Below are 24095 nucleotides of genomic sequence, written 5' to 3'. Positions count from 1 at the left end.
CGTTGTTATTGCAATATTGGGGGGGCATCCCCTGACTTTCTCCGCTGCTCCAGCCGGCGGTTCGCCCAGGGGAAAGGTGACAGCAAGGGGGGCGGCCATGGACCACCTGTCATCATCGGGCCCCTCCCGCAACTATAGACCCCTCCCCTGGGTTGGAGCCATGGGATGGGGCAACATATTCTCCAGGGCAGGGCCCTGGAGACTCACCCGGTGACCACTGAAGGTCTGACTTGGAGATTTCGCCAGATGCGGCCCTCACATTCACAGGCCTGTCTGTGTGGACACAGAAGGAGCAGGAACTTGCTTTGAACAAGCAAGGCTGAACGGCTGGAGAATCTGAGGGGCCTGACTCCTCAGCCAGCAGCCACCGCCTGCGTGATGCAGGGCAGAACGCGCCCGAAGACCCCCTGGCCCCCGGGACTCACGTCCACAACCAGGAAGCCAGCGGCTTGGACGTGCCGCTGGGCCATGGCAAACCGCCCCAGCAGGTCCTTGCTCTGGCTGCTGAAGTTTGGGAACTCCCACGTAAGGAAGGCGAGCCTGCGGCAGAGGGGGGAAGATAAGACAGCGCTCAGTACCTCCCGCCTCCAAAGGGAGCCCCCCCCCCCTTGGCAAGTTGAAGTCCCTGCTGCACCGCTTCTGCCATGGGGCAGAGGGGGAATTAAATCCCACAGGCTGGGGGCAGATTTTAGGAAGAGGCCCTGACAGCACCTCCCTCCCTCCCTCCCTCCCTCCCTCCCAAGTGTACAGATCCTCTTGGGCAGCTTCCCTCAACCCAGCGGCCTCCAGACCAAGACGGCGGGAGTGGCACTCCAACACACACCCATCTCCTACCCAGACGCTTGGCATGCTCCCCTCAGTGCAGAGTAGCCTTCTCCCCGGCTGCTTCACGTCAGCAAGGCCCAGATGTCCCCGCCCGCACTCCCCACACCACACTCAGCCTAAACTCAAGCCAAGGAGACTCACCTCCTGGTCCCCGACATGAGAGGCTGAGATCCCTCCACGCGGGCCAGCTGAGGAGCGGCAAAGTCTGCTACAGGCAGGGGCTGGTTGTCGCTGCTAAGCACCATCTCAGCATCTGCAAAGGGACACGGACAGACGCTCCCGAGTCCGCCTTTCCCCCAAGTGGGACAATGCCAGACCTGGCTGCACAGCCCAGAGATCCGCTCCACTTCCGCACGGACAGCCATAATGGAGGCGATCAAGCTGAGACCAGTCTCGCCTGTGCAGGCGAAGCCGGGGTTTGGCATTTGTCTGTAGCATCATTTTATCCCCAGTGTCATGGGGCCCATGAGGTACAGAGGCTGGTGTGGCAGCCAACTGGGCCGGCCCCTGCCATGGGGCAGGCGAGCGCCGAATTTGACAAAGCTGCAGAAGCCTGGCTGGACCTTCCACAAGGAGAAAAGCTGCCGAACCTCTTGCAGCCTGAGGGCCGGGTTCCACTTTGGAGCAGCTCTCAGGGGCCTCCTTCCTGTGGTGGCTGAGGCCCAAGGCTGTGATCAAAATACCAGCATCTTGTAGCTTCAGGCTCTTCCCGACAGTCACTGAGCCTCAGGAGAGGCATTTCAAATTGGGGGGGGGGGGCAGGAAACCACCAAACTTCCCAGGGGAAGGGGATGTGGCCATCTGGGGAACTACAGAGGGCTGGGCCAGATTTGGTCACCAGGTGGGAGGTTCAATGCCCCTGGTCCACGGGAGGGGAAGCTTTACATTCTGGCCCTCAGCCTGCCAAAAGCCGGCCTGCAAGGCAACACGAGAAGGAGGCCAGACGACAGCTGCCATGAAGAGCGGAGGAGGCGGGCTGCAGTTATGTTTTCGCCTGCCGCTGCCCTGCCCTGCCCCCCTCTCTGCCCCCCACCCTCAGAACAGTGGCGCTCACCCAGCTGCCAGCCACAGTCCGTGTCCACCCCAAAGCGCACTTTGGCCTCCTCTCCAGCAATTCCCTTCAGCACTTCCTGAAGGCCGCTCTGCAGGGGGGTCACCTTCCTGCCCCCATGTAGCTCCTTGATGCCCAGGGCCTCCGGTGGGAGGAAGGGCCCCATGTAGTCCGCACACTCCAGCCGGGCCGTGGTGTTGACATGGATCAGCTTGAGCTGGTAGTTCTTCCCCTTCGGGGACTGGTCGGCTGCAAGCAGACAGGGGGTAGGAAGGGGGAGAGCACACTGAGACTCCACAGGGAGGGCAGAAAAGCCACCTTACAGACATGGATCGAATTTTTATCCAGCCCTCCCTCTGAGGCGGGGTGGGCAGGCTGTGGCCGCCCAGGTGTTTTGGCCTGCAAATCCCATCAGCCTAGGCCAGCAGAGCCCCATGGTGAGGGAACATGGGAGTCGGAGGACAACATGTCTGGAGGGCCACAAGGGACCCACCGCAGCTCCACGGAGGACAGGGCGCCATGGTTCCCACCTCAAGTTATCCTCATAACAGCCCTGTGAGGTAGGTTAGGCTGGGGGACGGTGACTGGCCCGAGGCCACCCAGTGAGGTTGCACAGCTGAGCGGGGGATTTGAGCCCAGGCCCCCTCAGTCACAGTCCGACCCTCCTGGACAGGCACAATTCCAGAGCGGTCCGTTTTGATGTACAGGAGCTCAAAGAGTTTAGGGGCCCACACTTATTTGTTCTTTAGTCATTTAAAATATTTCTTGGCCGCCTTTGGGCCCAGTCAAAAGAGACCGACTGGGCCCTGAGGAAACCAGGCCTCCAGATTAATACAGCCTTTCAAGGCAGGAGCCCCCAAAGGCAGCAAGCAACAATAAACTCACATAATAAAAACCAATGCGGTAATAAAAACAAGGACTACTTTCTCCCTTATGCACCACGCTGCTGCCGAAGACAGGAGAGAGGAACCTCCCCACCGTCCCAGGCTCCATTGCCTTGGGGGAAAGTGGTCACTGCCAGCGGTCAAGGCCAAAGTCCAAACTGGCTAGGGCCAAAGCCAACATGCAGGCTGCACACGGAGATCAAAGAAAAGGGAAAAGGGGCCAAAAAGAAGCCTGGGAGAGGCTGGTGGGCTGCCTGAAATACACTGCAGCCTCGCTTTCATTATTTCCCTACTCCTGCTTTCTGCTCCTGCGCTGGGCTCAGAACAGAGAGACCGGGGTTCAAACCCCTGCTCAGCCCCAAACCTTGCTGGGGGATTGGGTGAGCCAGTTGCCCTCTCCCAGCCTGGCCTACTTTGCTGGAAAGTTGTGAGGATTAAAGAGGGGAGGGAACCACCTATGCTGCCCTAAGCTCCTTGGAGGAATGACAGGATAAAAACGTAACGGTCCAGCCTACCAACGTGAAATGTTTAAAGCCATCGTGGCTTCGCTCACGGAACCCTGGAGAACTGTCGTTCCGAAAACAGGCTGGCTCGCTCTTAAGTGCAACTGCAGTTCCCAGGGTCCCTGTAGGAGTGGTTTGGGGGGAATCCGTGACTGGTTGACACTCAGCTCCAGTTTGTAAGGTGGGATACAACCTGCTCTGGTGGGCAGCGAGATGTTTAACCTGCATTTTGCAGTGCGTAGCCAAGCGCGGCCTGGCTTGGGCCTTCTAGGGGCAACCTCAGAGCCCCATGGGCCACGGTTCCTTCCCTGACTGGACCCAGCAGTGCAGCTAGGTAATTTTAGACTGTGGACTGAATGGTCTAATCCCCCACCCCCCATTTAGAAAGCCCCCTGTCTTCCTTCAGTTATGAAGCACACAACTAACATTTCTCTTTTTCCTCCTTCTCTGCTGCCATTCCTTGCATTAGAAACATAGAACAGTAGGGTTGGGAGGGGCCTATAAGACCATCGAATCCAGCCCCCTGTTCAATGCAGGAATGTACATTACAACTGCTTCTGCATTCCTAATATGTTAGAGCAGAAAAAGGAGGGAGGGACCTCTTTCCAACCCTGATTTTTTTAAAAAAGGAATACTCTGAGCATGTGCAGTTTTGCACCATCATGACTACAGGAATGAAATGGAGATTGCGTCTGCTGCCCTGATCACCGGTGGCTCTCCTGGTGGTCACTTGAGGGGCCCCCTGGGCTGTGGGGGCCCCTCTGCGCCCCAAAGTCCAGCCCTGGCTGCACCACTGATCGGACCTGCTTGCCGACAGCAGCACAGGGAGGAAAAGTCATGGGAAGAGGGAAACCTCACCTTTTCTCTCGCAGGACATCGACAGGAAGTCAGAGCTCTGTTTGCTGGAAAAAAGTGGGCCGCCTATAAAGCAGCCTTCCCCAAGCTGTTGCCCTCCAGATGTGCTGGATTACAACTTCCAGCATCCCCCAGCCAACAGGGCTGGCTGGGGGATGCTGAGAGTTGTAGTCCAACACATCTGGAGGGCAACATGCACAGTAACCCTGGAGCGTCTCTTCTGGATATGAACAGAAACATTCTTTTCCTGGGAGGCAGCGCCATCTAGTGGCTGATTCCCCATTCCAGTTATCTGCTGGTTGATGAAGTGATGCCCTTTGGGCTGAAAGCAGGGCTGGCAGCCAGGGCAGGCATGGCTGGGCACTTGCTGAGGGCCCACACCCCAGCGGGGGCCCACTGCCAAGAGCCGCCGGGACTTGCGTTGCCTCTTATCGTTGCAACCCGTTTGTTCACCTGCCTCTCGCTCTGGCTCAGACAACAGTGGGGATGAGGAGGGGGAGCAGCAGGGGCAATAAAGGTGAAGAGCAGCAGCAGCATCTCGTGACGATGGTGGTGAAAAGGGGGGCGAACTGAAGGAGGGGGCCCCACTGAAGGCGTCTTGCCCAAGGGCCTCCAAACCCTGGAGCGGACACTGGCTGAAGTGACCACTAGTCGTCATGGCGGAGTCAAACCCCCCGCTAGGAAGCGACATTCCTGGCCTTTGGATCCCGTACTAGCCCAAGGGCCTTTGGTCCATCATCTGCTAATACCTAAGAAGCCAGCGTGAAACCTCGGCACCAGGACCTTTTGCAGCTGGGCAGCCTTTGCTTGCTGGAGCACGCACAACGACCACACCAGGTCCACCAGCAGGTGAGGGTCCAAGCCGTCGAGGTAGTCAGCCAGCCCCCTGTGGATCTGGGAAAGAGGATGGAGGGGCTGTTAGGAAGAGGAACCTCTAGGCAACAGGAAAAGTCACAGGGAAGTCCAGGCACAACTGCGCCACTCTACCCGAGCGCTCAGGATCAAGGGGCACCCACTTCTCTCTTAAAGGCACCAAACCAACACTGCTCCTGGTCCCGCAGAAGGAAGAAATGTGTGCTGTGTTCTTGCATCCGCTGCATTTTTTGCAGCTTGAGCATAACAAATCATAAATTGCCAGTGGAACAGACAGGCCCTCGGCGCCCACAACACAGTGCTGGAAGAGCTGAATTCAACAAACACCGGAGCAGCCGGGAGGAACGGAAAAGTCCAGCTCTGCGCAAGCTCCGTGTGGCTCTTGCTGAGACAAAGTCAAAGGCAGTGAGACAGCCTGGCACCCGGGATAATGGAAAGAATGGGGAAAACAGCATCCCGCATAAGAGGCTGAGAAGAGCACCATTAGGCTGCACAGTAGATGGAGAAACCACAACACACTTCGCTTGGTTTTGAAAAGGTGCTGAGATGAGATGTATTAATGTGACTTTTGTGACAATGAATATATCGGGCTGTATCCAGTGTTAGTCTAACTTAAGTCACGTTCATTTCAATCGGTCGACTCTAAGCAGGATTAAACTACTTTAGCCATAGGACTAACATTTTTATTTTTTATTACATTTCTATACTGCCCAATAGCCAAACCTCTCTGGGTGGTTCACAACCATTAACACAGGCTCCCCCTCCTCCTTTCCCAAATGTCACCACCAACAGCCATTCCAACAGGCTGTACTGAGGGAGATGAGACAGAGAAGCAGGGCCATTCCACCGGCCCTGTCAAAAGACTTATCCCTCTTATTCCCTCTCTCTGCCCCATTCCTTTTTCACTGTGCGTCATGTCTTTTTAGATTCTAAGCCTACAGGCAGGCACTGTCTGGTTTTGCTGACTGCATGTAAGCCACCTTTTGGCTGAGGAGTAGGATAACAATACTTAAATAAAAACATACATGCAACCCACTGTAGTGGTCCGAGTTACATTTTCCACAGGAAATCCTGAATGTGTATGAAGGGTGAAAACGTTCTTGTGCCTACCTCGGGGCTCAGCTCCAAACTGACACAAAGGTCTGGTCCCATCTATGATCACTACAGGGAGAGGTTCACTCTTTAGGCTTTCAAGCCTTTTCCTTGTTGCTTCCCCCCCCCTTTGATCCTAGTGAGGCACAGCCTCACTCGACTGCTTAAATGTTCCCTTTCCCGCCCTCCAGTCTTCTGCTCTGTTGAAGACTGAGTGATCCTTGAATCTCTGGACCCACCACACCAAATTTATTTATTTATTTATTGCATTTATATCCTGCCTTTTTTCCCTCTTGCAAGGAACCCAAGGCGGCTTACATTCTCCTCCTCCTCCTCCTCCTCCTCTCCATTTTATCCTCACAACAACAACCCTGTGAGGTAGGTTGGGCTGAGAGTGTGAATTTCCTAGCTATGACTTCCTCTTGATCTTAATGAATGCTTAAATGCTATTATAACAGTCAGGAAACTTACAGTAGAATCCTAGACATGTCTACTCAGACATAAGCCCCACTGAGTTCAATGGGACTTACTCTCTGGTTTAGAGAGATCCTTTTGCAGCTTTTCACAATCCCTTTTTGTTTTAACCACCCTAAATAATCTGGTGTCATCTGCAAACATGGCCAGTTCACTGCTCACTCCTAATTCCAAATCATTTATGAACATGTTGAAAAGCATTGGTCCTAGTTCAGTTCCCTGTGGGACCTCACGATTTACTTCCCTCCATTGGGAGAATTTGCCATTAATTCCTACTCTCTGCTTTCTGTTCTTTAACCAGTTACTGATACGTAAGAGGCCCTCCCCTCTTATTCCATGACTGCTAAGTCTGCACAGGAGTCTTTGGTGAGGGACTCAGTCAAAAGCCTTTTGGAAGTCCACATAAACAATGTCTACCAGATTACCCATCTACAGCGAGATGGGCTGGAGGACATATTAGGAGGATGTAGTGCAGGGCTTGGTAAATAAATAAACAGATAAATAAAAATTGCTTTGTTAGTAGTTATTGTCAATTATTCCTATTCGAACTGATGTTTTTCTTTTATTCACATGGAACTGTGTTGAGGATTATTGTTCTCACGTTGCCTTGCCTTCTACAAAGAAAGGCTTGATGGATTTCCTCTTTTGTTCTTGTGTTAGACATTTGGGCCAACAGTATTAATTCTCTACTGTTTTTTGTACTGAGCATCATGTATCGGTAAACTGTTTAATTCATTTCAATTACAATTACGGGTTGTATCCAATGGTGTCGTTCCAACAACAGAAGGGAACTGCTGGTGGAACGGGTTTCCCCTTCCTCCCTGCAGCCCCCTCCCAAACTGCTCCCAAGGGCTGGGGGACCCTCCAGAGCAGAATTGCGTTAGCAGCTACAGGGAGTAGGAGAGGACAGGAAAGGCTTATTGTGCAAGTGTGAGGGTTAGATTCAAACCATGGATTTATTGTCCATATCCCGGGTCAAGCTTTACCCACTGGGGTGCAAATTCAAACCCAGATTAACACACAGCTCTACAGTAGCTCAGGACAAGTAAAGGAATTACCGTGCTATAGAAGACCTCTCTGTTACTGGGTTGGAAGTTTAAGCGAGCAAAAGCAAGGACGATGTTGCTAAGATGGACTGGGGTGAGTCTGTCGGCATTGTCAACTGTGTACTGAGAAAAAAGGAGGGGGAAAATGATGAGTTTATTTAAAACCTTTCTGTACCACATTTCTGCTCAAGGCAGTTCACAAAACAAAAGCCAAAAAACACAAGACGAAGACCATTTTTAACCAATGCATTATACTTCAATAACAGGCTAAAAATACAAGGATCACTACAGTTAAAACCATAAAAGATTGTCATAAACTGAACCACAAACGATACTCTACCACTTATATTTTGAAATGTAAAGGCTTGGAAAAAACTGGGAAAAATCAGAAATTTTTTTGGGGGGGAAATGATCCCCTCCCCCGCAATTTTCCAAAAATCCCTGGGGAAAAACAGGGGGAAATGAATTTTAAAGACAATCTGGTTCCCCCCTACCCATTTTTCTGGGTTTTTCTCCAGGCCTTCACATCTTATAGTCCCTTCCAAATGAGAAGGAGGGGGACCTGGGAAGAACGCTGAGGTCAGGACTGCATACCACCTCACCAGAACAGAGGCTGGAATTCAGCACCAAAATCCAGCATGACCTAGGGGAACAAAGGGACGAGGGGCATGGATTCTGGCTGAAAGCTCAAGGATCCTCTATGTGGCCGTGGGCTTGTCATGCTCCGACTTCATCATCATTCCCATTATACACCCAGGACAGACTCCTCAACCTCACAAGGACAACATGGGAAGGACCATATTGCAAAGTCCTTTGCACAAGGAAAACCAGATAAATGTTTCCCTCTAATAGCACAGTCAGGGGCCTAAGCGCCGATAGGACTGGAGCAAAAATGGTTCCTCTGAGAAACAAGAGGGAGGTGTCAGCATGCTTGGGTGAACTTCAAGGTAAACAGCAGTACAAAACATTTTAAAAAACCAAACTGAAAAGAAGCAACCTGTGCCCACCCCCAGCAGCACAGTGAGGCCTGAGCTCGCCCCGTGGCCTCCAGGAGTGTCCACTGGAAAAGAAAACAGATAAACCAAGGAGGAGGGGGGTGAGTTGGCCGGCCTGAACCCTTATAGCTCACTAAGAGCAGGGCATGGCTGGCCAGCTGAAACCATGAACAGGAGCACTGTTGTGAGAGGGCGACGATGCTGGAAGTGTGGGTGCAACTCGGCTAGCTTCAAAAAGGAGAAAGGCTGATGTGTCTGCATGGACAGGGAGTAGAGAGAGGACCTCCAAGCTTCTTAGACTGTCCTCTGATCAGTGCTGACCTCCCTTCTAATGCTAGACTGATATACTTAAGTGTTGCCGACCTCACTTCCTACTTCCTTCTTCCTCATGCTCTTGCCTCTCAGAGAGGAGACATCCCTTTGAGCCTCCCTTCATCTTGAGTTGGGGGCCCTCCTATGCAACATGTATTTCCTGTAACAAATGCCAGCTCTCTTATTCCTCTGACCCAGAGTCTCCAGTGTGATCTCTCCAGGGTAAAGCGTGTCCCTTCAGCTAGGACTCCACACAGCTCAGCCCTTGGCAGGTTCTCACTGTTCTGCCCGCAGACAATACGCTGCAGCATTTTGCTGGAGATCCCGTTTGTCATTTCTTAAAGCCCGCTTTCGCCATCTTGTCACACATGGCCTGGAGGGAACTTTGTAATCAACGCTTTTACATCACTGGCTTCCACTTAGGAAGTGCCACGAGAAGACGGAATTCTCAACAGGATTGTTACACTGAAAGAGCAGAACTGTAGAGCACAGGAACATCGGAAACTGCCTTATACCATGTCAGACCCTTGGTCTGTCTAGGCCAGTAATGCTGACACTGACTGGCAGTAGCAGCTCCCCAAGGTTTCAGGCAGGAATTTTTTTCCAGCCCTACCTGGAGATGCTGCCGGGGAGAGAACCTGGGACTTTCTGCATGCAAAGCACCAGCAATACCTCTGAGCTATTGCTCCTCCCATTTATTTATTTTTTACACTAAAAAGTGAGGAATGGAAACAGCATTTAATGGAAGCATGAAAGAAACATCTCTGCCCGTTAGGTGAAGTGCAACATTGTCCAGGAAAAAAAACCTGTTCAAGAAAAATAACAAATCGTAACAGCAGCAATACCGCCAGGAGCCGCCTGACAGCATTTCAAATAAGGCGGCTCGGGTGGTGCTCAGGCTTTTGTGAGCATCCACAAAGAACAGCGCAATTATGGGATGGCCCCTGTGAATGCCCCTCGCGGTGCCTTCACGGCCAAGGGCGCCATTGGAGATGTGCAATGTTTATCTGGCACTGAACGGTGGGAGAGATGCACAGCAAGCTTCAAAGGCCTGCTTTCAAATGTATTCAAAAGTAAATACCCCCTCCCCCAAAAGGCAGCATATTTTAAGAACACATGCTGCGGTCTTATTTAATTGTTTTTAGTACACATGCCTGCTTAATTATATGTAATGATAGCCACTCACTGTGGAGAGGCAGTGAACTGGCCATAAACACAGAAGCTCCTGAGGAACCATCAGATGTGGTCTGAAAAAACGCCCTGCCCTCCCCACCATCGTCAAATGGTGCTCACTGTTGCGCACGAGGCCAATCACGTCCCCCCACCCCCGCACTGCAATAACGCAGGGGTGGGGAACCTCAGCCCCCGGGTCAGATCCAGTTCTCTGAAATTCCCCAGATGCCAAACTCCCTCCTGGTGACCCCACCCCTTCCCCCGCAAACCCCAATCATTGCGTGGTTTCTCAGCTTTTGTGCAGTTCCCCCCCACTCTAAACAGTCGAAATGCCTCTCCGAAGGCTTCGTTGCTAGCAGGAAGAACTTTAACCTGCTCGTATTTTTTGCATTTTTGGCGCCACCGCTTCTGCCTTTCGCCCCGCCCACCACTGAATGTGTCCCTGGGGAACTTCTCCAAAACTGAATTTGGCCCTTGAGGTAAAAGGGGTTCCCTCGGCCAGCATGAATGAGCTGAAAGCAGCACAGAGTCGTACCCAGAAGGCTGCAGAATCATCACATCCATGCCTTGACTCTCCCAAACTTGTCTTGTGTCAGGGTTGTTTCTGAGGGATAGCAGGGCAGATTCTGAAGGAGAACCGCCAGACATGGGGGAGGTGTTTTCCCAGGCTAGTCCAGACACGACTGGGCCGGCTTCTCAGGTTACAAACGCCCAGCTGGCGGAGGATGAGGGTTCCTCTCCACGCCCCGCCCCTGTGAGAGACAGCCAACGGGAGGAGGAGGGGTTTGGGGAGTCTGATCTAATAGACACCAGGCACAGGCGCAGAGCAAAGAGAGAGAAGGCAGGGGCGGAACTTAATGGTCTACCCGATTGGCCTTGCATGAGAAGCTGCGCTCAGAAGCCTCAGGAGAGAGAGGGACCTCCCCGCCCTTAAGTTAGGCTAATGAGACCGCCTTCCTCTTCAACTCTTTAACTTCCTTTTGAATTCCCCTGAAGGCATTCCTTTGTAGACTGAGGATTACTGAGAATTTGCCTCCGTAGGACTCTGTGAAGTAATGGATTAAAAGCTGTTGACTGAAGCCTCTCATCTGTGTTTGTTTTCCGCGTTGAAAGAAAGTGGGGGCTAAAGGATTCCCTAAACCTTGCCAGGTACTTGGGAGCTTTGGGCCATGGAATGTGGTGACCTTGCAGACAATAACCAAGGCCATCTCTTCCCTTTCCCCGTTTCCTTGCCACTCACCTGTGCAAAGGCCTCAAAGAGGGGCAGGTTGAGCCACTTCAGGTAACTGAAAGACTTGACGCAGCGCACCACCTCGCCTGGGGACAGCTCGGGCACATGGGGGTGGAGGTCCGAGGCAATCTTCTGGAACACCTGAGTCTGGTGGAAGTTCAGCTTCCCTGAAAGGGAGGGAAGAAACCAGGGGCTCCATCTGTCTCCATGCTGGGGACCCAGGACCGATTCCAGCTCTCCCGCTGAACTACAGCACCCTCCGCCCCGCAAGAGGAGGATCTCACTACTGGGGACCGTCGGGGGCCTCCTTGTTTCTTGGGGTCTGCAGGGCTAGAGCCACAACTTGGACCCTCCTGTTCCATTTCCAGAACCGAGAAAGCGAAGGCGGAGCAAGCCCTGCAGTCCTCTGGGCTGGTGCTGCAGGGCAGGCCAGCCCCATCTTTCCCCCTCCCACACGCCACTCACGTGGCACGAGAGGCATATCCAGTGTGGGCTCTCCTCACAGTTCCTACAACATCCTCCTTGCGTGTGCTCAGATTTCGTCACTTCCAGACAACGGCCCGTTTGCCACTAAGAACTTTCCTTCTGGCTCTCCTCACCTCTTGCCATTTCTTCCCCATTAACACAATACTGAGAACACTCCTGCTAACATCCTCTCTCTCCACATCCCCTTCCACTATGATCAACCACCCCTCTCCTTACTGGGCAATCCTACGACCTGTAAGCCCCGCCCCCGCTGAGGTGACCAGGGCTTACTCCTGTGTAAGCATGCATATGTTTTTGCAGCTTTAAGTATCTTACCCGGCTCCCTAGGGGTGCTAGATCCTAGAACAGCCTTCCCCAGCCTGATGCTCTCCATTGGCTGTCCAACACACCCGAAGGGCACCAGGTTGGGGAAGGCTGGCCTAGAACTGAAGAGTCTCTATTCCAGCTGTTATCTCCTTTATCTCTTTATTTATTACATTTCTATACTGTGAAATAGCTGAGGCTCTGTCTCTGGCCCAAACTCATCAGCCCCCCCTCGTGCCTGGCGAGCAACCTCTTCCATCTTCTCTCAAGCCATCCCCCTCCCGCAAAGCCTTTCCTGGATCATCATACCTTTGCCTGTACTGCATTACTTGCAACCTGGTTAAACCTCCCTGATCCCATCGTCACTGCTCCTACAAGCCCTATCCTGTCCCTCCGTCTTAGATGGCAGGTGGCCCAGGAAAGGAATATGTTGCCTCGTGTCCTGTGCCCCTGCCTTTAGTATGAAACAAAAGGTGGCAAGAGAGAAGGATCAGGAGCAGAATGTGACAAAATAATAGACCTCCACAAGGGCCCAAGTTTGGGACAAGGGGCAACGCCACAGTGCAGGCCTAAGGACTGGATGATGCCACTCACCAAAGGCAAAAGCCAGGTCCAGCAGGATGCCGGGGCTAACCGCACAGTGCTTCTGGACCAAGTGGTACGAGATGGCCCGGAGCAGAGGGATGGAACGGCGGTTCTGAAACGCTAAGGCCATGGCGACTTTACGCATGTCCTCGGTGCTGAATCGCTCGGCTAACTCCAAGCCCTGTTGGCGAATACGTTGGGTATGAAGAACAGATTCAGAAGTGGGGGGAGATACATCACCAGGACATTTCTCCCCAAGAAAGAGCTGGATGTGTCTTGCACTGCTGCACTTAAGATGTCAAGGCAATCAACCCTTTTGTTTTCTCCTGTGCCCATTTCTTCTGGTGATATTGACATTATTCATTAACCTAGGGTGTGATCCTGTGCATATTTAGACAGAAAAAAAAAATCCTACAACTCTCAGCATGCCCCAGGCAGCTTAGCTGGCTGGGGCCTCCTGGGAGTTGTAGGACTTTTTTCTATCTAAACATGCATAGGATTGCACCCTTATTTGAATAAACCAAAAGTAGACGCTGCGATTGACACGTCACTCCAAACTACAACGAATGACCAGCAATTGTGAATCCAGTTTACACATTTGAAAAGAGAAACATTATAAACAAAACAGATTTTAAAATGTGAAACATTTTGGCATAAAATCTCTCTTCTGAGGTTTTGTTTCTGGTCTGGTCCTGATTGGTTTTGGCTCAGTTTGTAAGTGGCACTGCACCATACATTCATTTGTGACTGAAGCTGGTGTGTTATGCCAAAATGTTTCACATTATAAGATCTGTTTGTTTATAACATTTTCCTGTCAAAATTTATGAACTTGATGCGTGATTGTTGGTCGTTTATTGTGGTTTGGAGTAACTTATTTGATGTGACTAAGTGTAAACTGTCCTGAGTGTTGCTGTTTTTACATAAAAGGGCATAAATACATTTTAGAAATTAATACATAAATACTCCCCCTTCCCTCCATTCACCCCACACAAAGACCCAGACCTCTATTGCTATAGGAGATCTTGGTCTCTATTTAACATGGAAGAGTAGGCCAGATTAACTCCTGTGCTGAATATAAGAAAGGCCAAATTATGACCTCAGCTGGAGCGCAAACCTCCACACAGGGATCTTTGTAGAACATGAACTCACACGGTACAGCTTTAACAACTCCCATCCTCAAAGAACTGGGGAAAACTCCAATTACCAGTAGCCCGCCTGTGTAACAAGTAGCATGACTGAGCTCTAGAACAGGGACCTCTTTAAGACCAAGGAGCGGACTCTATCTCAGAGAAGCTCTCGGGGGCCACGTTCCAGTGGTGGGTGGGTCTGAAGGTAAAAGGGGGTGGGGGTCAAACACAAAGGAACGGGTCCCAAACACCAGCATACTGTAGCTTAAAGCTCTTACTACCAGGAATTAAGCCTTGGGAGAGGCAGTGCAACCTTTTTCCAAGCCAGGGGAAGGGGACATGGCTACCCGGGACATGGCCACCTAGAGGGCCAGACTGGGATTCCCGCCAGCCTGAGGTTCAACACCCCTGCTCTAGAACCCCAGAAAGCTTCCACTGCACTTAAGAAGAGAGGGGAAGAGAAACCGTCTCTTCATGAGTACAGTCAGGAGGAGAAGGATAAACAGGTCAGAGGGGCGTAGGCTCCCGCCAGATGTGTTGGACTACAACTCCCATCACCACTGGGGATGCTGGGAGTTGTAGCTCAGCACATCTGGAAGGCGGGTCTATGACGACGTCCCTTCGGTGGTCTTGCACACTTCTGCGGCGGCAATCGCAGCACCGCAGAGCCAAGCCACTGTGCCCTGCGCTTCCCTTCTCAACTCTAGGGCCAGTCGGTTAGGAGAGGTGCAAAGCGTGCACATGTACGGCACGGATCCTAGCCACGGAGGCAGATGTGGGTGCCGATGTCCCCTCGCCGCGCATTCGGAAGCCCGGCCAGGCTGCTGGGGCTCTAGAGAGGCGTTCGGACCCCGCTGCACTGGGGTGCCATTCCTGCTGAGCTGAGTTGTGGGGACGACAGGCAGGGCTGGCTCTGGCTCCGAAAGCCAATGGCCCTCATGGCAGAGTAGGAGAAACAAGGGCTGTGGCAGCGCAAGCAGAGGAACTGTGGAGTGGCCGGGTGAGCTCAGCAGGGGGCGGGAAACGGCCTCCCACTCCGCCGCTCCAAACCATTATTCACTGGCTGAGCCAAGGAGGAAGTAGGGAAAGGCCCAGCCGGCGCCACTGTCCCTCTTCTCTCCAGTAAGGCGGCTTCCCCCAAGGGGCGGAGGAGCAGAAAGGTGTGGAGCGCATGTGCCACTGTCTGCAGGAAAACGATCCCCAGAACCCACCAAGAGCTCCGAGGCCCATGAACTGTAGGGCTGGGTGGTGCAGCAGCTACCCTGGCCCAGTCCCCAGCACGGAAAAGGCGGCACTGAATTTGACCCAGCTGCGGGGGCTTTTGTGGGTGGAGGCTGTATTCCCCCACCCATCTCCACACCAGATAGGCTAAGACCCCAAGAAGAGTAGTTATGGGGTTGGAAAGCTCTGGTTACCCCAGCAAGCTGGAAAAACCAAGACAGGCTGGAAGAGGATCCTTAAGTCAGCTGGGGTACTGCTTCCTGCCTCTACCTTATCCTCCAGACGCTCCATGAGTGCTGGCGAGAGGGCTCCCACTTTGGCCATCAGCGCCACCACTGTCCTGGGGTCCTCGATCTCCGTCCAGCGCAGCTCCAGGTGCTTCACCAAGTCGCTCAGCAGATCGCTAGGCTCCCCCCTCGGGGTGCGGGCAGCCATGTGCTCCGCCAGGGAGGCCAGGTGCCTGAAGGTGAGGCGCCTTAGCCGCCAGCGCACCTCCTGCTCCACCGAAAGCAGTTCCCGCTTGCTCCGCTCCAGCCCCAGCAAGCAAAGGCTCTTCAGGAGGTTCACCAAGGCTGCGTTCCAGACCTGAGAAACCTGGAGAACACAGGAAGCAGGGCGTGCGCCGCAGTGCCGATACGGGGGGCAGCGGGGGATTGACAGCCTGGCTCAGCCAGATCATCAAGGCTGCTGACCAGACGTTTTAGGGGATTTCAGCCCTATGCCTCCTATGCACAACTTCCCCCAGTTCTGCACAAAGTAACGCCGGCCTGTATGCTCTAACACTGGGTGGGCAACTTGTGACCCGCCAGATGGCTCGGCCCACAACTCCCATCATCCCTCACCACTGACTATGCTGACCAGGGTGATGGGAGTTCTTCTGGCCTACGTCTGGAGGGCCGCATGCTGCCCAGCCTTGTTCTAGAAGTTCATTTGAGCACAGAGCATTTACACACACATACACAGGCTGAATTTCCAAACTGAGAGATGGCTCCGGTTTTGGGGGGCCACCCCCACGTACTCTCCCTCTGCCCCAGGGCCAATTCCTGCTGCTGCCTAGGAAGAAAGGGAAAGTGAGCCCGCAGGCGTCAGTGGCTCCCATCTCACGCACACTCTCTCGCTAGGCCGGCATTTATTTGCTAGCATTATTCAGGAAATGGGGCTTTCAACAAGGGAGGATCTGGATTCAAGTCCCACCTCAGTTGCTGCCCAAAACAGAAGAATGTTTCCTTGCAGAGTTGTTGTGAGGGAAAAACTTAAGAAACTGCCAGCTTCTTTGAAAATTAGCAAATGCTAGATACAACCGTATGAAGTCAGTTTTAAGTTTACGACATGTGTTTAACTTATTGCCCTTCCACAAAAGCCTCTGAAACAAGGCAAGTGGGAAATTTGATTCAATAAATCAAATCCAGAAAGGGGAGAAAAACTTTTTTTCCTCTGAGTGTTTCTCTACCAAGAGTCCATCAGAGCTTTTATTTGCTTATTTATATTTACAACCTCCAGAATATCAGGAGAATATCAGGAGAATGTATTCTGGAGGTGACGGACTCGACCTTGGGGGAGCTGGGGGTGGCGACGGCCGACAGGGGGCTCTGGCGTGGGCTGGTCCATGAGGTCGCAAAGAGTCGGAGGCGACTGACCGAATAAACAACAACAATTTACAACCTGCCTTTCCTCCAAGGAGCTCAAAGCACTGTACATGGTTCTCCCCGCCCCATTTTATCCTCATAACAACCCTGTGAGGTAGATTAAGCTGAGAGATTGTGTTAGGCCCAAGGCAATGAGCTCCATGGCTGAACGGGAATTTGAACTCAGGGCTCCCAGAGCCTAGGCCAGGGGTGGCCACCTTGCAGCCTTCGGCCTCATTTCCAAAGCCCTTTGCAAGCGATCAGTTCAGACCTCTGGAAAGAGCGATCTCTCTCTCCTAGGAGCCCACCGGGTGGGAAGAGGGGTGGCAGAAAGAAAGTGAGAGAAAAAGGGTGCCCCTGCTGTTAGAATTGGGCCCAGCACCTCTGCAGAAGCAGGCTCGAGAGAGCCTGGGAACTGACTCAGTGTCTGATGAGGAAGAGGGCAAAGTGGTGGGGCAGTTACCAAAGTTTCAGGAGACAGGGGGAGACTGGAATCCGCCCAGATGCCAATTAATCAGTGGGTTCAAAGCCAAACAGAAACTTCTTTATATGTGGGAAGACAAGACCTTACGGGGAGGGAGGAGTTGGGAGTGACAGATGCCAGAATGAGACCTCGGGGCAAGAGGGAGGAGCAACTTTGGGAAGTGAGGCGTTCTACAAGGTTGCCCATCAAAAGAGGTCCCAAGGGGAAGACCCTCCCTGAGGGTGGGACTAGAAATGCCACTCAGGTTTCGTGCTGTGGGCTGCCGCCAGTTTCACTGCGGCTCTTCTAGCAATAGTGCACCCATCAAAGGGATCTTTGGGTAGCCTATGTAGCATTGTGCAAAGCTAGCTAGAGATCTTAGCTCTAGACTGCTGGAGGCTGAGAAGGTCTGTAACCTGAGCCGCTGTTGATCTGGCTGATTCCCATAGTAAAGGCTATTTGCTAAGGGATGGAGGTTTGGCACTGTATACATGCTCACCACTGGCCTGTGGCCCTGCCAGATTTACCCCCAAGGAAATGCAGCTCTTGGCAGAAAAAATGCTCCCCACCTAGAAAGGGGGGGGCGGCGGCGCTAAAATAGTAGAAGGAAAAACATTTTTTCCAACATTTTCTGTTCCCCCTCCAGATTTTTCCTGCTTCTTTTCCCAGACCTTCAGATCTCTGTCCCCACCCACTGTCCTGGTCCAGCATGCTTCCAATGCCTGGTCCAAAGATGCTCGCTTCCTGGGGCAACTCAGGGAAAGAATTCCCTCTGCTTCCCCCTCAAAGAGTGCCACCTGGAACTTACCTGCTTGTGTATGCTGTGAAGCAGGTGTTGGAAGCGAGTATCCTCCAAGATGCTGCCAGGGTCCAGCTTTTTCTCCACCACTACCATCCAAGAGAGCCGGGTGATGATCAGGGCAGCCTGGTTTCCATTCACAGGGTACAGCTCCACTAAATTCAAGAGGTCCTCTACGGTGGGGGATGTGTCAATGAGGTCCTCCAACTTGCTATGCTCAGCAGGCATCTGGTAAGCCTGCTCCTTGGTGGAAAGTTTATCTGCCTGCCTCAAGAGGCTACAAGTGGTCAGGGAGGCCAAAGGGGTTGGGGATGTCACTCTGGCGCTCAGCATCTTTCCTCCTGGTAATGCCACGGTCGCTTGGACACACAAAGGAGATGAGACTCTACAGAGCCGATACCAACGAAGGACCAGTTTGGCTGCCATTTTATAACTAGATCTGTGGGGAGCAAGGAGGATGGAGAAGGGTAGGAGCACTTACACTGGCGTCAACTCATTTCCAAGAGTCTGCATAAGAGGGGGGGAAACAGACACAGCTTACGAGGAGGGTCATTTCAGAGCCCAAGGAAGCAGAAATACAGCTCCACATAACACTAATAAGGCCGGTTTGGGAGTAATTCTGGCATCACACTCTTACAACAATACTGAGATACTGGGCAGAGATGTAAAGAAGCCCTGCAAAACCACTAAACATCCCACAAGGCAAATCCTAACCAGAAGGGTTAAAGGAATACGCTTAGTCTAGCGGGAAAATAAAAGATGAAGGCTGTAGAGGCAGAACAATTAGGGAGTCTTACAAAACAGTTGCAGCCGCTATTGTGCTAAATCATAACGTTGTGTGTGTGTGGAGAATATGTCCATGGTTTTAATTTTTTTTAAGTTATGAAACAATCCTTTTAGACAAGAAGGTATACTTTAGTTAGACACCCAGGAAGTCTGAACGAGTTCTAAAGGAATTAAATATGCTGTCCAAATGGGGAAGTGACAGCACCTCCTTCCACAAAACCTTTGAAGAACACATTGGACAGGCACCTCTTCAAAATACGGCATGTACAAGATATCATATCTGAGGGAAAGGGATTGGATTACATGCCCCCCCTCCCCAGAGTCTATCCAGCTCCCTCATCTCACCTTTTGAGGCATGAGACTCAAAAGAGGGGAGACCTAGAAATGTTTCTAGATCAGAACCCCAATTTCCTGTTAGTTTCCCATGTGTCTGGGGTGACAGCTTGCTATACCTGGGGGGCATCTTCTGGGGGTGGCATAAGTGGCATGGCAGGGGCTGGTGTCTCTCTCTGCTCCCCCCATCCCCTATACTTGTATACAAGCTTCTCTCATGCTTTCTCTCTCACACACATTTCTGCTATTAATTAACTTAATAGCAATGCGGGGGGGGGGGCAATGCAGTGGGATCCTGGCCATGGGGATGAGAAGGCAATATAACTTTGCCTTCCCCACATGCCATGATCTTGCTAACAATCAGGTCCCCCACTGCTCAACTGAGAAGTGTAGAAAAGGGGGCCTAGCTGCAGCTATAACTCCCTTTCCTCCCCTCCTTGTTGAAAGACCTCCCCCATAAAGATTCCTCCTTCCTCAACTGTCACCACCAGTAGCCATTCCAGGAGGCTGCCCAGAGGAAGATGAGAGGGGAAGTGGGGCCATTTCACAAACCCTGCTGAAAGACAACTCAATTTTTCCTCTTCCCTTCCCATCCCCTTTCCCTTGCGTGTCATGTCTTTTAAGACTGTAAGTGGGAAGAGACTGCCTTGTTTTACACATTGTATGTAAGCCGCTCCGAGAGACTTTTTGGCTGAGGAGTGGAGAAAAAGACTTTAATTAAATAAAACAGACTAAATAGGGCTGTAATCCTATACAAATTTACCTGGGAGTAAGTCCCACTGAACCAAGATTCTGGAATGGTAGTAACCAACCACAGCAATTACTCAGAAAAGATAATTGTGTCTAAAATACTGTACCCCAGGGCTCAAAGCATTAAGGGAAAAATCAATGTGATTAACTCAGCCACCACAGATGGCAATATGGATTTTTAATTAACCAAAGAGACCCCTGTGAAAGGATATGATGCTCAGAGAAGTACTGTAAGCCAGAGGTGCAAAACAACAGACCCAGGAGACAAATCCAGCCTGGTTAGTGCTCCAATCTGGCCCTCTGGGGTTCCCAAGATGGGCCATCCCCCCACCAGCTTTTGTCCAGTTTCCCCCATTCTAAAAGCCTCTCCTAAGGTTTGGTTATTCCAGTAAGAGCTTTAAGCTAAAATACGCTGGTATTTTGGCTCTGCCCCTTTTGCCTTTGGCCCCACCCACCACTGGAATGTGCCCCCCCCCCAGCTTCTCCAAAATGGAATCTTGCCCTCAGGCTGAAAGATGTTCAACACCACTGGTGCTGTAAGCCTACGAAATCAAGTAATTATTTAACTACATAACAGCAGATGTTTCCTAATGGGGGAGCAGGAGAGAGGCTGCGGATACTTGGTACATAAGAAGTGCCATGCTGTGTCAGACCAAGAGTCCATCTAGTCCAGCATTCTGGTAGTGGGGTCCAGCAACATTGGCTGGGGAGGGGGGAGGATGACATCCAGGCCAGGGTCTTAAGAGAGACAGAATTCCTTACACAAAACCTTTTTGAGTTACCACAAACAAAAATGTAATTAAGCACACATGGCCTGCTGCTGCACATGGAACTCTTTGGAGCTCTTTGTTTAGATACTATTTCACTTAAATGATTCAGAATGGTTTACAGATTTCTTTTTCTATTTAGAGTTAATTTAGACCAGTGGTGGCTAACCATTATGGCAAGCGTGGCCATAGGATTAGACAATGCTCCCTGCTACAAAGCACAATACATAGGCAATCCTTGGGTGTTTTGCCTCCAGTCTATTGTAGTGGAAACTGGCATAACTGCATGTCTGACTCTGCTAGATTCAAGGAAGGAGATATTCTTTTATCTAAGCGTGCTTCCCCTCTGTTCAGAACTAGTTTTGACTTCAGAGTCAAAACCTAGATGGGGAAAAAAGGGTGTGAGCCAGTGGCATGTAGCAAATAGCACTCATGCACAGAGTTTATTGGGTGATATTGGGCCAGTCACCACCCTGCAACCTGCACTGTTTTGCCCTTTAGGAGCGTTTTAAAGATATCTTTATAAGTTTTGATAATTTTATTGTGCTGGGCTTTTATCTGCTGCTTTAATATTTTAATATTATTTTAACTGAGTTGTATATTTAAAGTCAGGTGTGGGGAACCTCCAGCTCACAGGCCAGATATGGCCTACAAACGTTCCTCATCCAGCCCACCAGATTCTTCCCCAGCCCTCCCCTCCCAGACAAAAGTTCTTATCTTCAAACAGCAGCTGATCACAAGTAAGACCTTTTGCCTGCCCAGCACTGAGAAGCTCCCTTTCTTATTGCTGAATGGGGAAAATGCGCTCCCCTTCCTCAGCTGATATTCATTGATCAGCTGAGGAAGAGGTGTCTGAGAAGGGTGTGTATGTATGAATGGGGTGAGATAGTGGAGTGGCCATGCCCATTGCTGGCATGCAGCCACCAGGAAGCAATCTGGCCCTCCTTGGGCTGGAAAAGGATCCCCACTGCTGTTTTAAGTTGTATAAGATTATGGTTTTCATGTATTTTAAACATGTTGTGTGCTGCCTTGTGAGGGCAAGTGCCCAAAAAGACTGGGTATAACTCTATTAAATAAAACAAAAATACATTGAGTATAAAATGGGATAACCCTCCAAGGAACCTGGGCCCTGAAAGTACAACAAGGAACTAGCTAGATCTCACTCGGCCCTTTCAATGTTTTGCCCATACGTCAAAAAATTACGATGGAAGGAGTTTGTCCATATTTGCTGTGATTGTTGTGGCAGAACAATTCCAACCCTCACTTTCTGCTTTGAACATACGTATGGGGGAAAGGTGTTTTTGTTTTTGCAGGCACCACAATGCAACAGTACTTTTAAAAACTTTTTCTGTCTAAATATGCATAGGATTGTGCCCTAACGGCATAATCCTATGCATGTTTAGACAGAAAGAAGTCCCAGCGCTCCCCAGCCAGCCCTAAGGCTGCAATCCTATACCTGGGCATAAGCCCCATTGAATTAAATAGGACTTAGTTCTGAACAGACATGTATCTCACCTTCACTACAAACTCACTAGGTAGCCTCAGGTTTGCAACTCTCAGCCTCCCCCAGTCTGCAGTATGAGGATAACGGCCTACCTTACAGCGTTGTCATGCGACACACGCTTTGTAGTGTTTTCTGAGTGTACTGTTCTTCAAAATAAACAATATTTTATTGCACACCACCACCTGGGTTTGCACAAGGGTGGTATAGGTGATGGCCACGGAGGGAAACCACGTCAAAACGACTACATTTTAAATAATCAGACACACCTGGGTTGTCTTCAGTGATACTCCTGGGCCCGTTGAAATGAACGGGACTTAAGCTGAAGCAGCACAGCAGGCTGGGGGATTATGGGAGTTGTAGTCCAACACGTCAGGAGGGCACCAAGGTGGGGAAGGGTGAGTGAGAGTAAGATCGGATACAGCCCCTTGCTTCTAATGCGCCACAACCACCGCCCTCAACTGCTGGGCAGCTGCATCATCATGGGTCAGATGGGAAAAGGGGAGACCCCAACCCCAGCAGCCCCCTCCCCGAATCCGCCCCTCCACCCCAGCCCAGGCAGCCCGGAGGACGCCGCCGCTCCGCCTCTCACCCGCCTGGAGCCGCCGCCGGGCCTCGGCCTCCAGCCCTGACCTCAAACGGGCGCGCACTCACGCACCAGGCGCCCGGGCGAGGCGGCACGTCGCGGCCCGATCGCGTCACTTCCCCCGCGCGACTCGCTCCGGGCCCCCGCCTCGCCCCGTAGACCTTGAGAACGGGCCGGTCGGGGAGATGCCGGCGCGAAGGCACAGCGACATTGCGGTCTTGGGGTTCTCCACAGGTTGCCATGGGCTCAGCTGTGGGACTGGGGTTGGCACGTCCGCCCCAAGGGGCGTTTCTCCAAGGAGGACCCGGAACCAAACGCGGATTCCGTGGCTGAACATCAGCCGTGTTTTTCTCTTCGTCCTCGAGCCAGCCCTATTGGCCGGGGAATGCTGGGTGTTGCGGGACTTTTTTTCTGTGTAAACACGTGTGGGATTTTGCCTTGAGTTAGGCTGATAAAGGGATTGCCCTAGGACGGATTTTGGCATTTTTCTTATGGCCACCAGAAGCGGTTCTTTAATAATACAATAAGGGTGCAATCCAATGCATGTTTACACAGAAAAAAGCCCTACAGCTCTGAAAGTTGTAGGACTTTTGTCTGTCTAAACATGCATTGGATTGCACCCTAATACCTCTTCACAGGGAGCTTTTATCCTGCTACTGTGATTGGTTACTCATGGAAGTTTGCGGGTCCTTTAGATGACGTCATCAGCCTCCAGGACTCTCCTGCGCTATTCCATTCTAAAAAAGATCCAGGGGTAATGGGCTATCAGATTACTGCTCTTGAGTTCACTTGGTGAAAAGACGAAAACTATAGACTCATAGAATAGTAGGGTTGGAAGGCGCCTACAAGGCCATCAAGTCCAACCACCTCCTCAGTGCAGGAATCCAAGTCAGAGCATCCCTGACACGTGGCTGTCCAGCCTCATCTTGAATGCCTCCAGTGTGGGAGAGCCCACTACCTTCCTAAGTAATTGGTTCCATTGTCGTGTTGCTCTAAGAGTCAGGACGTTTTTCCCGATGTTCAGCTGGAATCTGGCTTCCTGTAACTTGGGCCCATGATTCCGCATCCTGCACTCTGGGATGATCGAGAAGAGATCCTGGCCTTCCTCTCTGTGACAACCTTTCAAATACTTGAGCGCTATCCCATCTCCCCTCAGTCTTCTCTTATCTTCTCGAGGCTAAACATGCCCAGTTTTTTCAATCTCACCTCATAGGACTTTGTTTCCAGTCTCCTGATCATCTTTCTTGCCCTCCTCTGAACCCTCTGCAGTTTGTCTGCATCCTTCTTCAAGTGTGATGCCCAGAACTGGACACAGTACTCCAGATGAGGCCTAACCCGTGCTGAGTAGAGGGGAACTAGTACTTCCCGGGATTTGGAAGTTATGCTTCTATTAATGCAGCCCAAAAGAGCATTTGCCTTTTTTGCAGCCACATCACATTGTTGGCTCAT

At 51.5% G+C, this 24095-nt stretch overlaps 1 protein-coding gene and 2 non-coding genes across 6 annotated transcripts in view; all 3 read right to left on the bottom strand.

Annotated features, from left to right (window-relative positions):
• The window catches only part of TBRG4 (transforming growth factor beta regulator 4), a 30642-nt gene extending 7887 nt beyond the window's left edge, over positions 1–22755 (bottom strand). The window contains exons 1-11 of one of the 4 annotated variants that reach the window (XM_084859568.1): positions 22653–22755; positions 22330–22400; positions 17933–18430; positions 15307–15630; positions 12698–12869; positions 11324–11481; positions 7616–7726; positions 4868–5012; positions 1880–2125; positions 967–1078; positions 426–540 (exon numbers count right to left, since the gene is read on the bottom strand). In XM_084859568.1, coding sequence (XP_084715694.1) covers positions 426–540; positions 967–1078; positions 1880–2125; positions 4868–5012; positions 7616–7726; positions 11324–11481; positions 12698–12869; positions 15307–15630; positions 17933–18349 — 1800 coding nt within the window. In that variant the 5' untranslated portion in view covers positions 18350–18430; positions 22330–22400; positions 22653–22755. The remainder of the gene's footprint in view (positions 1–425; positions 541–966; positions 1079–1879; positions 2126–4867; positions 5013–7615; positions 7727–11323; positions 11482–12697; positions 12870–15306; positions 15631–17932; positions 18431–22329; positions 22401–22652) is intronic. The other 3 variants (XM_084859569.1, XM_084859567.1, XM_084859566.1) reach the window with 3 other exon arrangements.
• On the bottom strand, positions 1249–1373 carry LOC146345294 (small nucleolar RNA SNORA5). The gene has a single exon (XR_014792737.1). It is a non-coding gene; the product is annotated as a small nucleolar RNA SNORA5 (small nucleolar RNA).
• On the bottom strand, positions 14993–15129 carry LOC146345293 (small nucleolar RNA SNORA5). The gene has a single exon (XR_014792738.1). It is a non-coding gene; the product is annotated as a small nucleolar RNA SNORA5 (small nucleolar RNA).
• Positions 22756–24095: the final 1340 nt, after the last annotated feature.

Source organism: Heloderma suspectum, chromosome 5 (genome assembly GCF_057233095.1).
Source record: "Heloderma suspectum isolate Gila_16-S chromosome 5, 16-S_ref, whole genome shotgun sequence".
NCBI classification, from domain to species: Eukaryota; Metazoa; Chordata; class Lepidosauria; order Squamata; family Helodermatidae; genus Heloderma; species Heloderma suspectum.
Note: the sequence above shows the minus strand (reverse complement) of the source record. Positions and strands in the feature narration are given on the sequence as shown.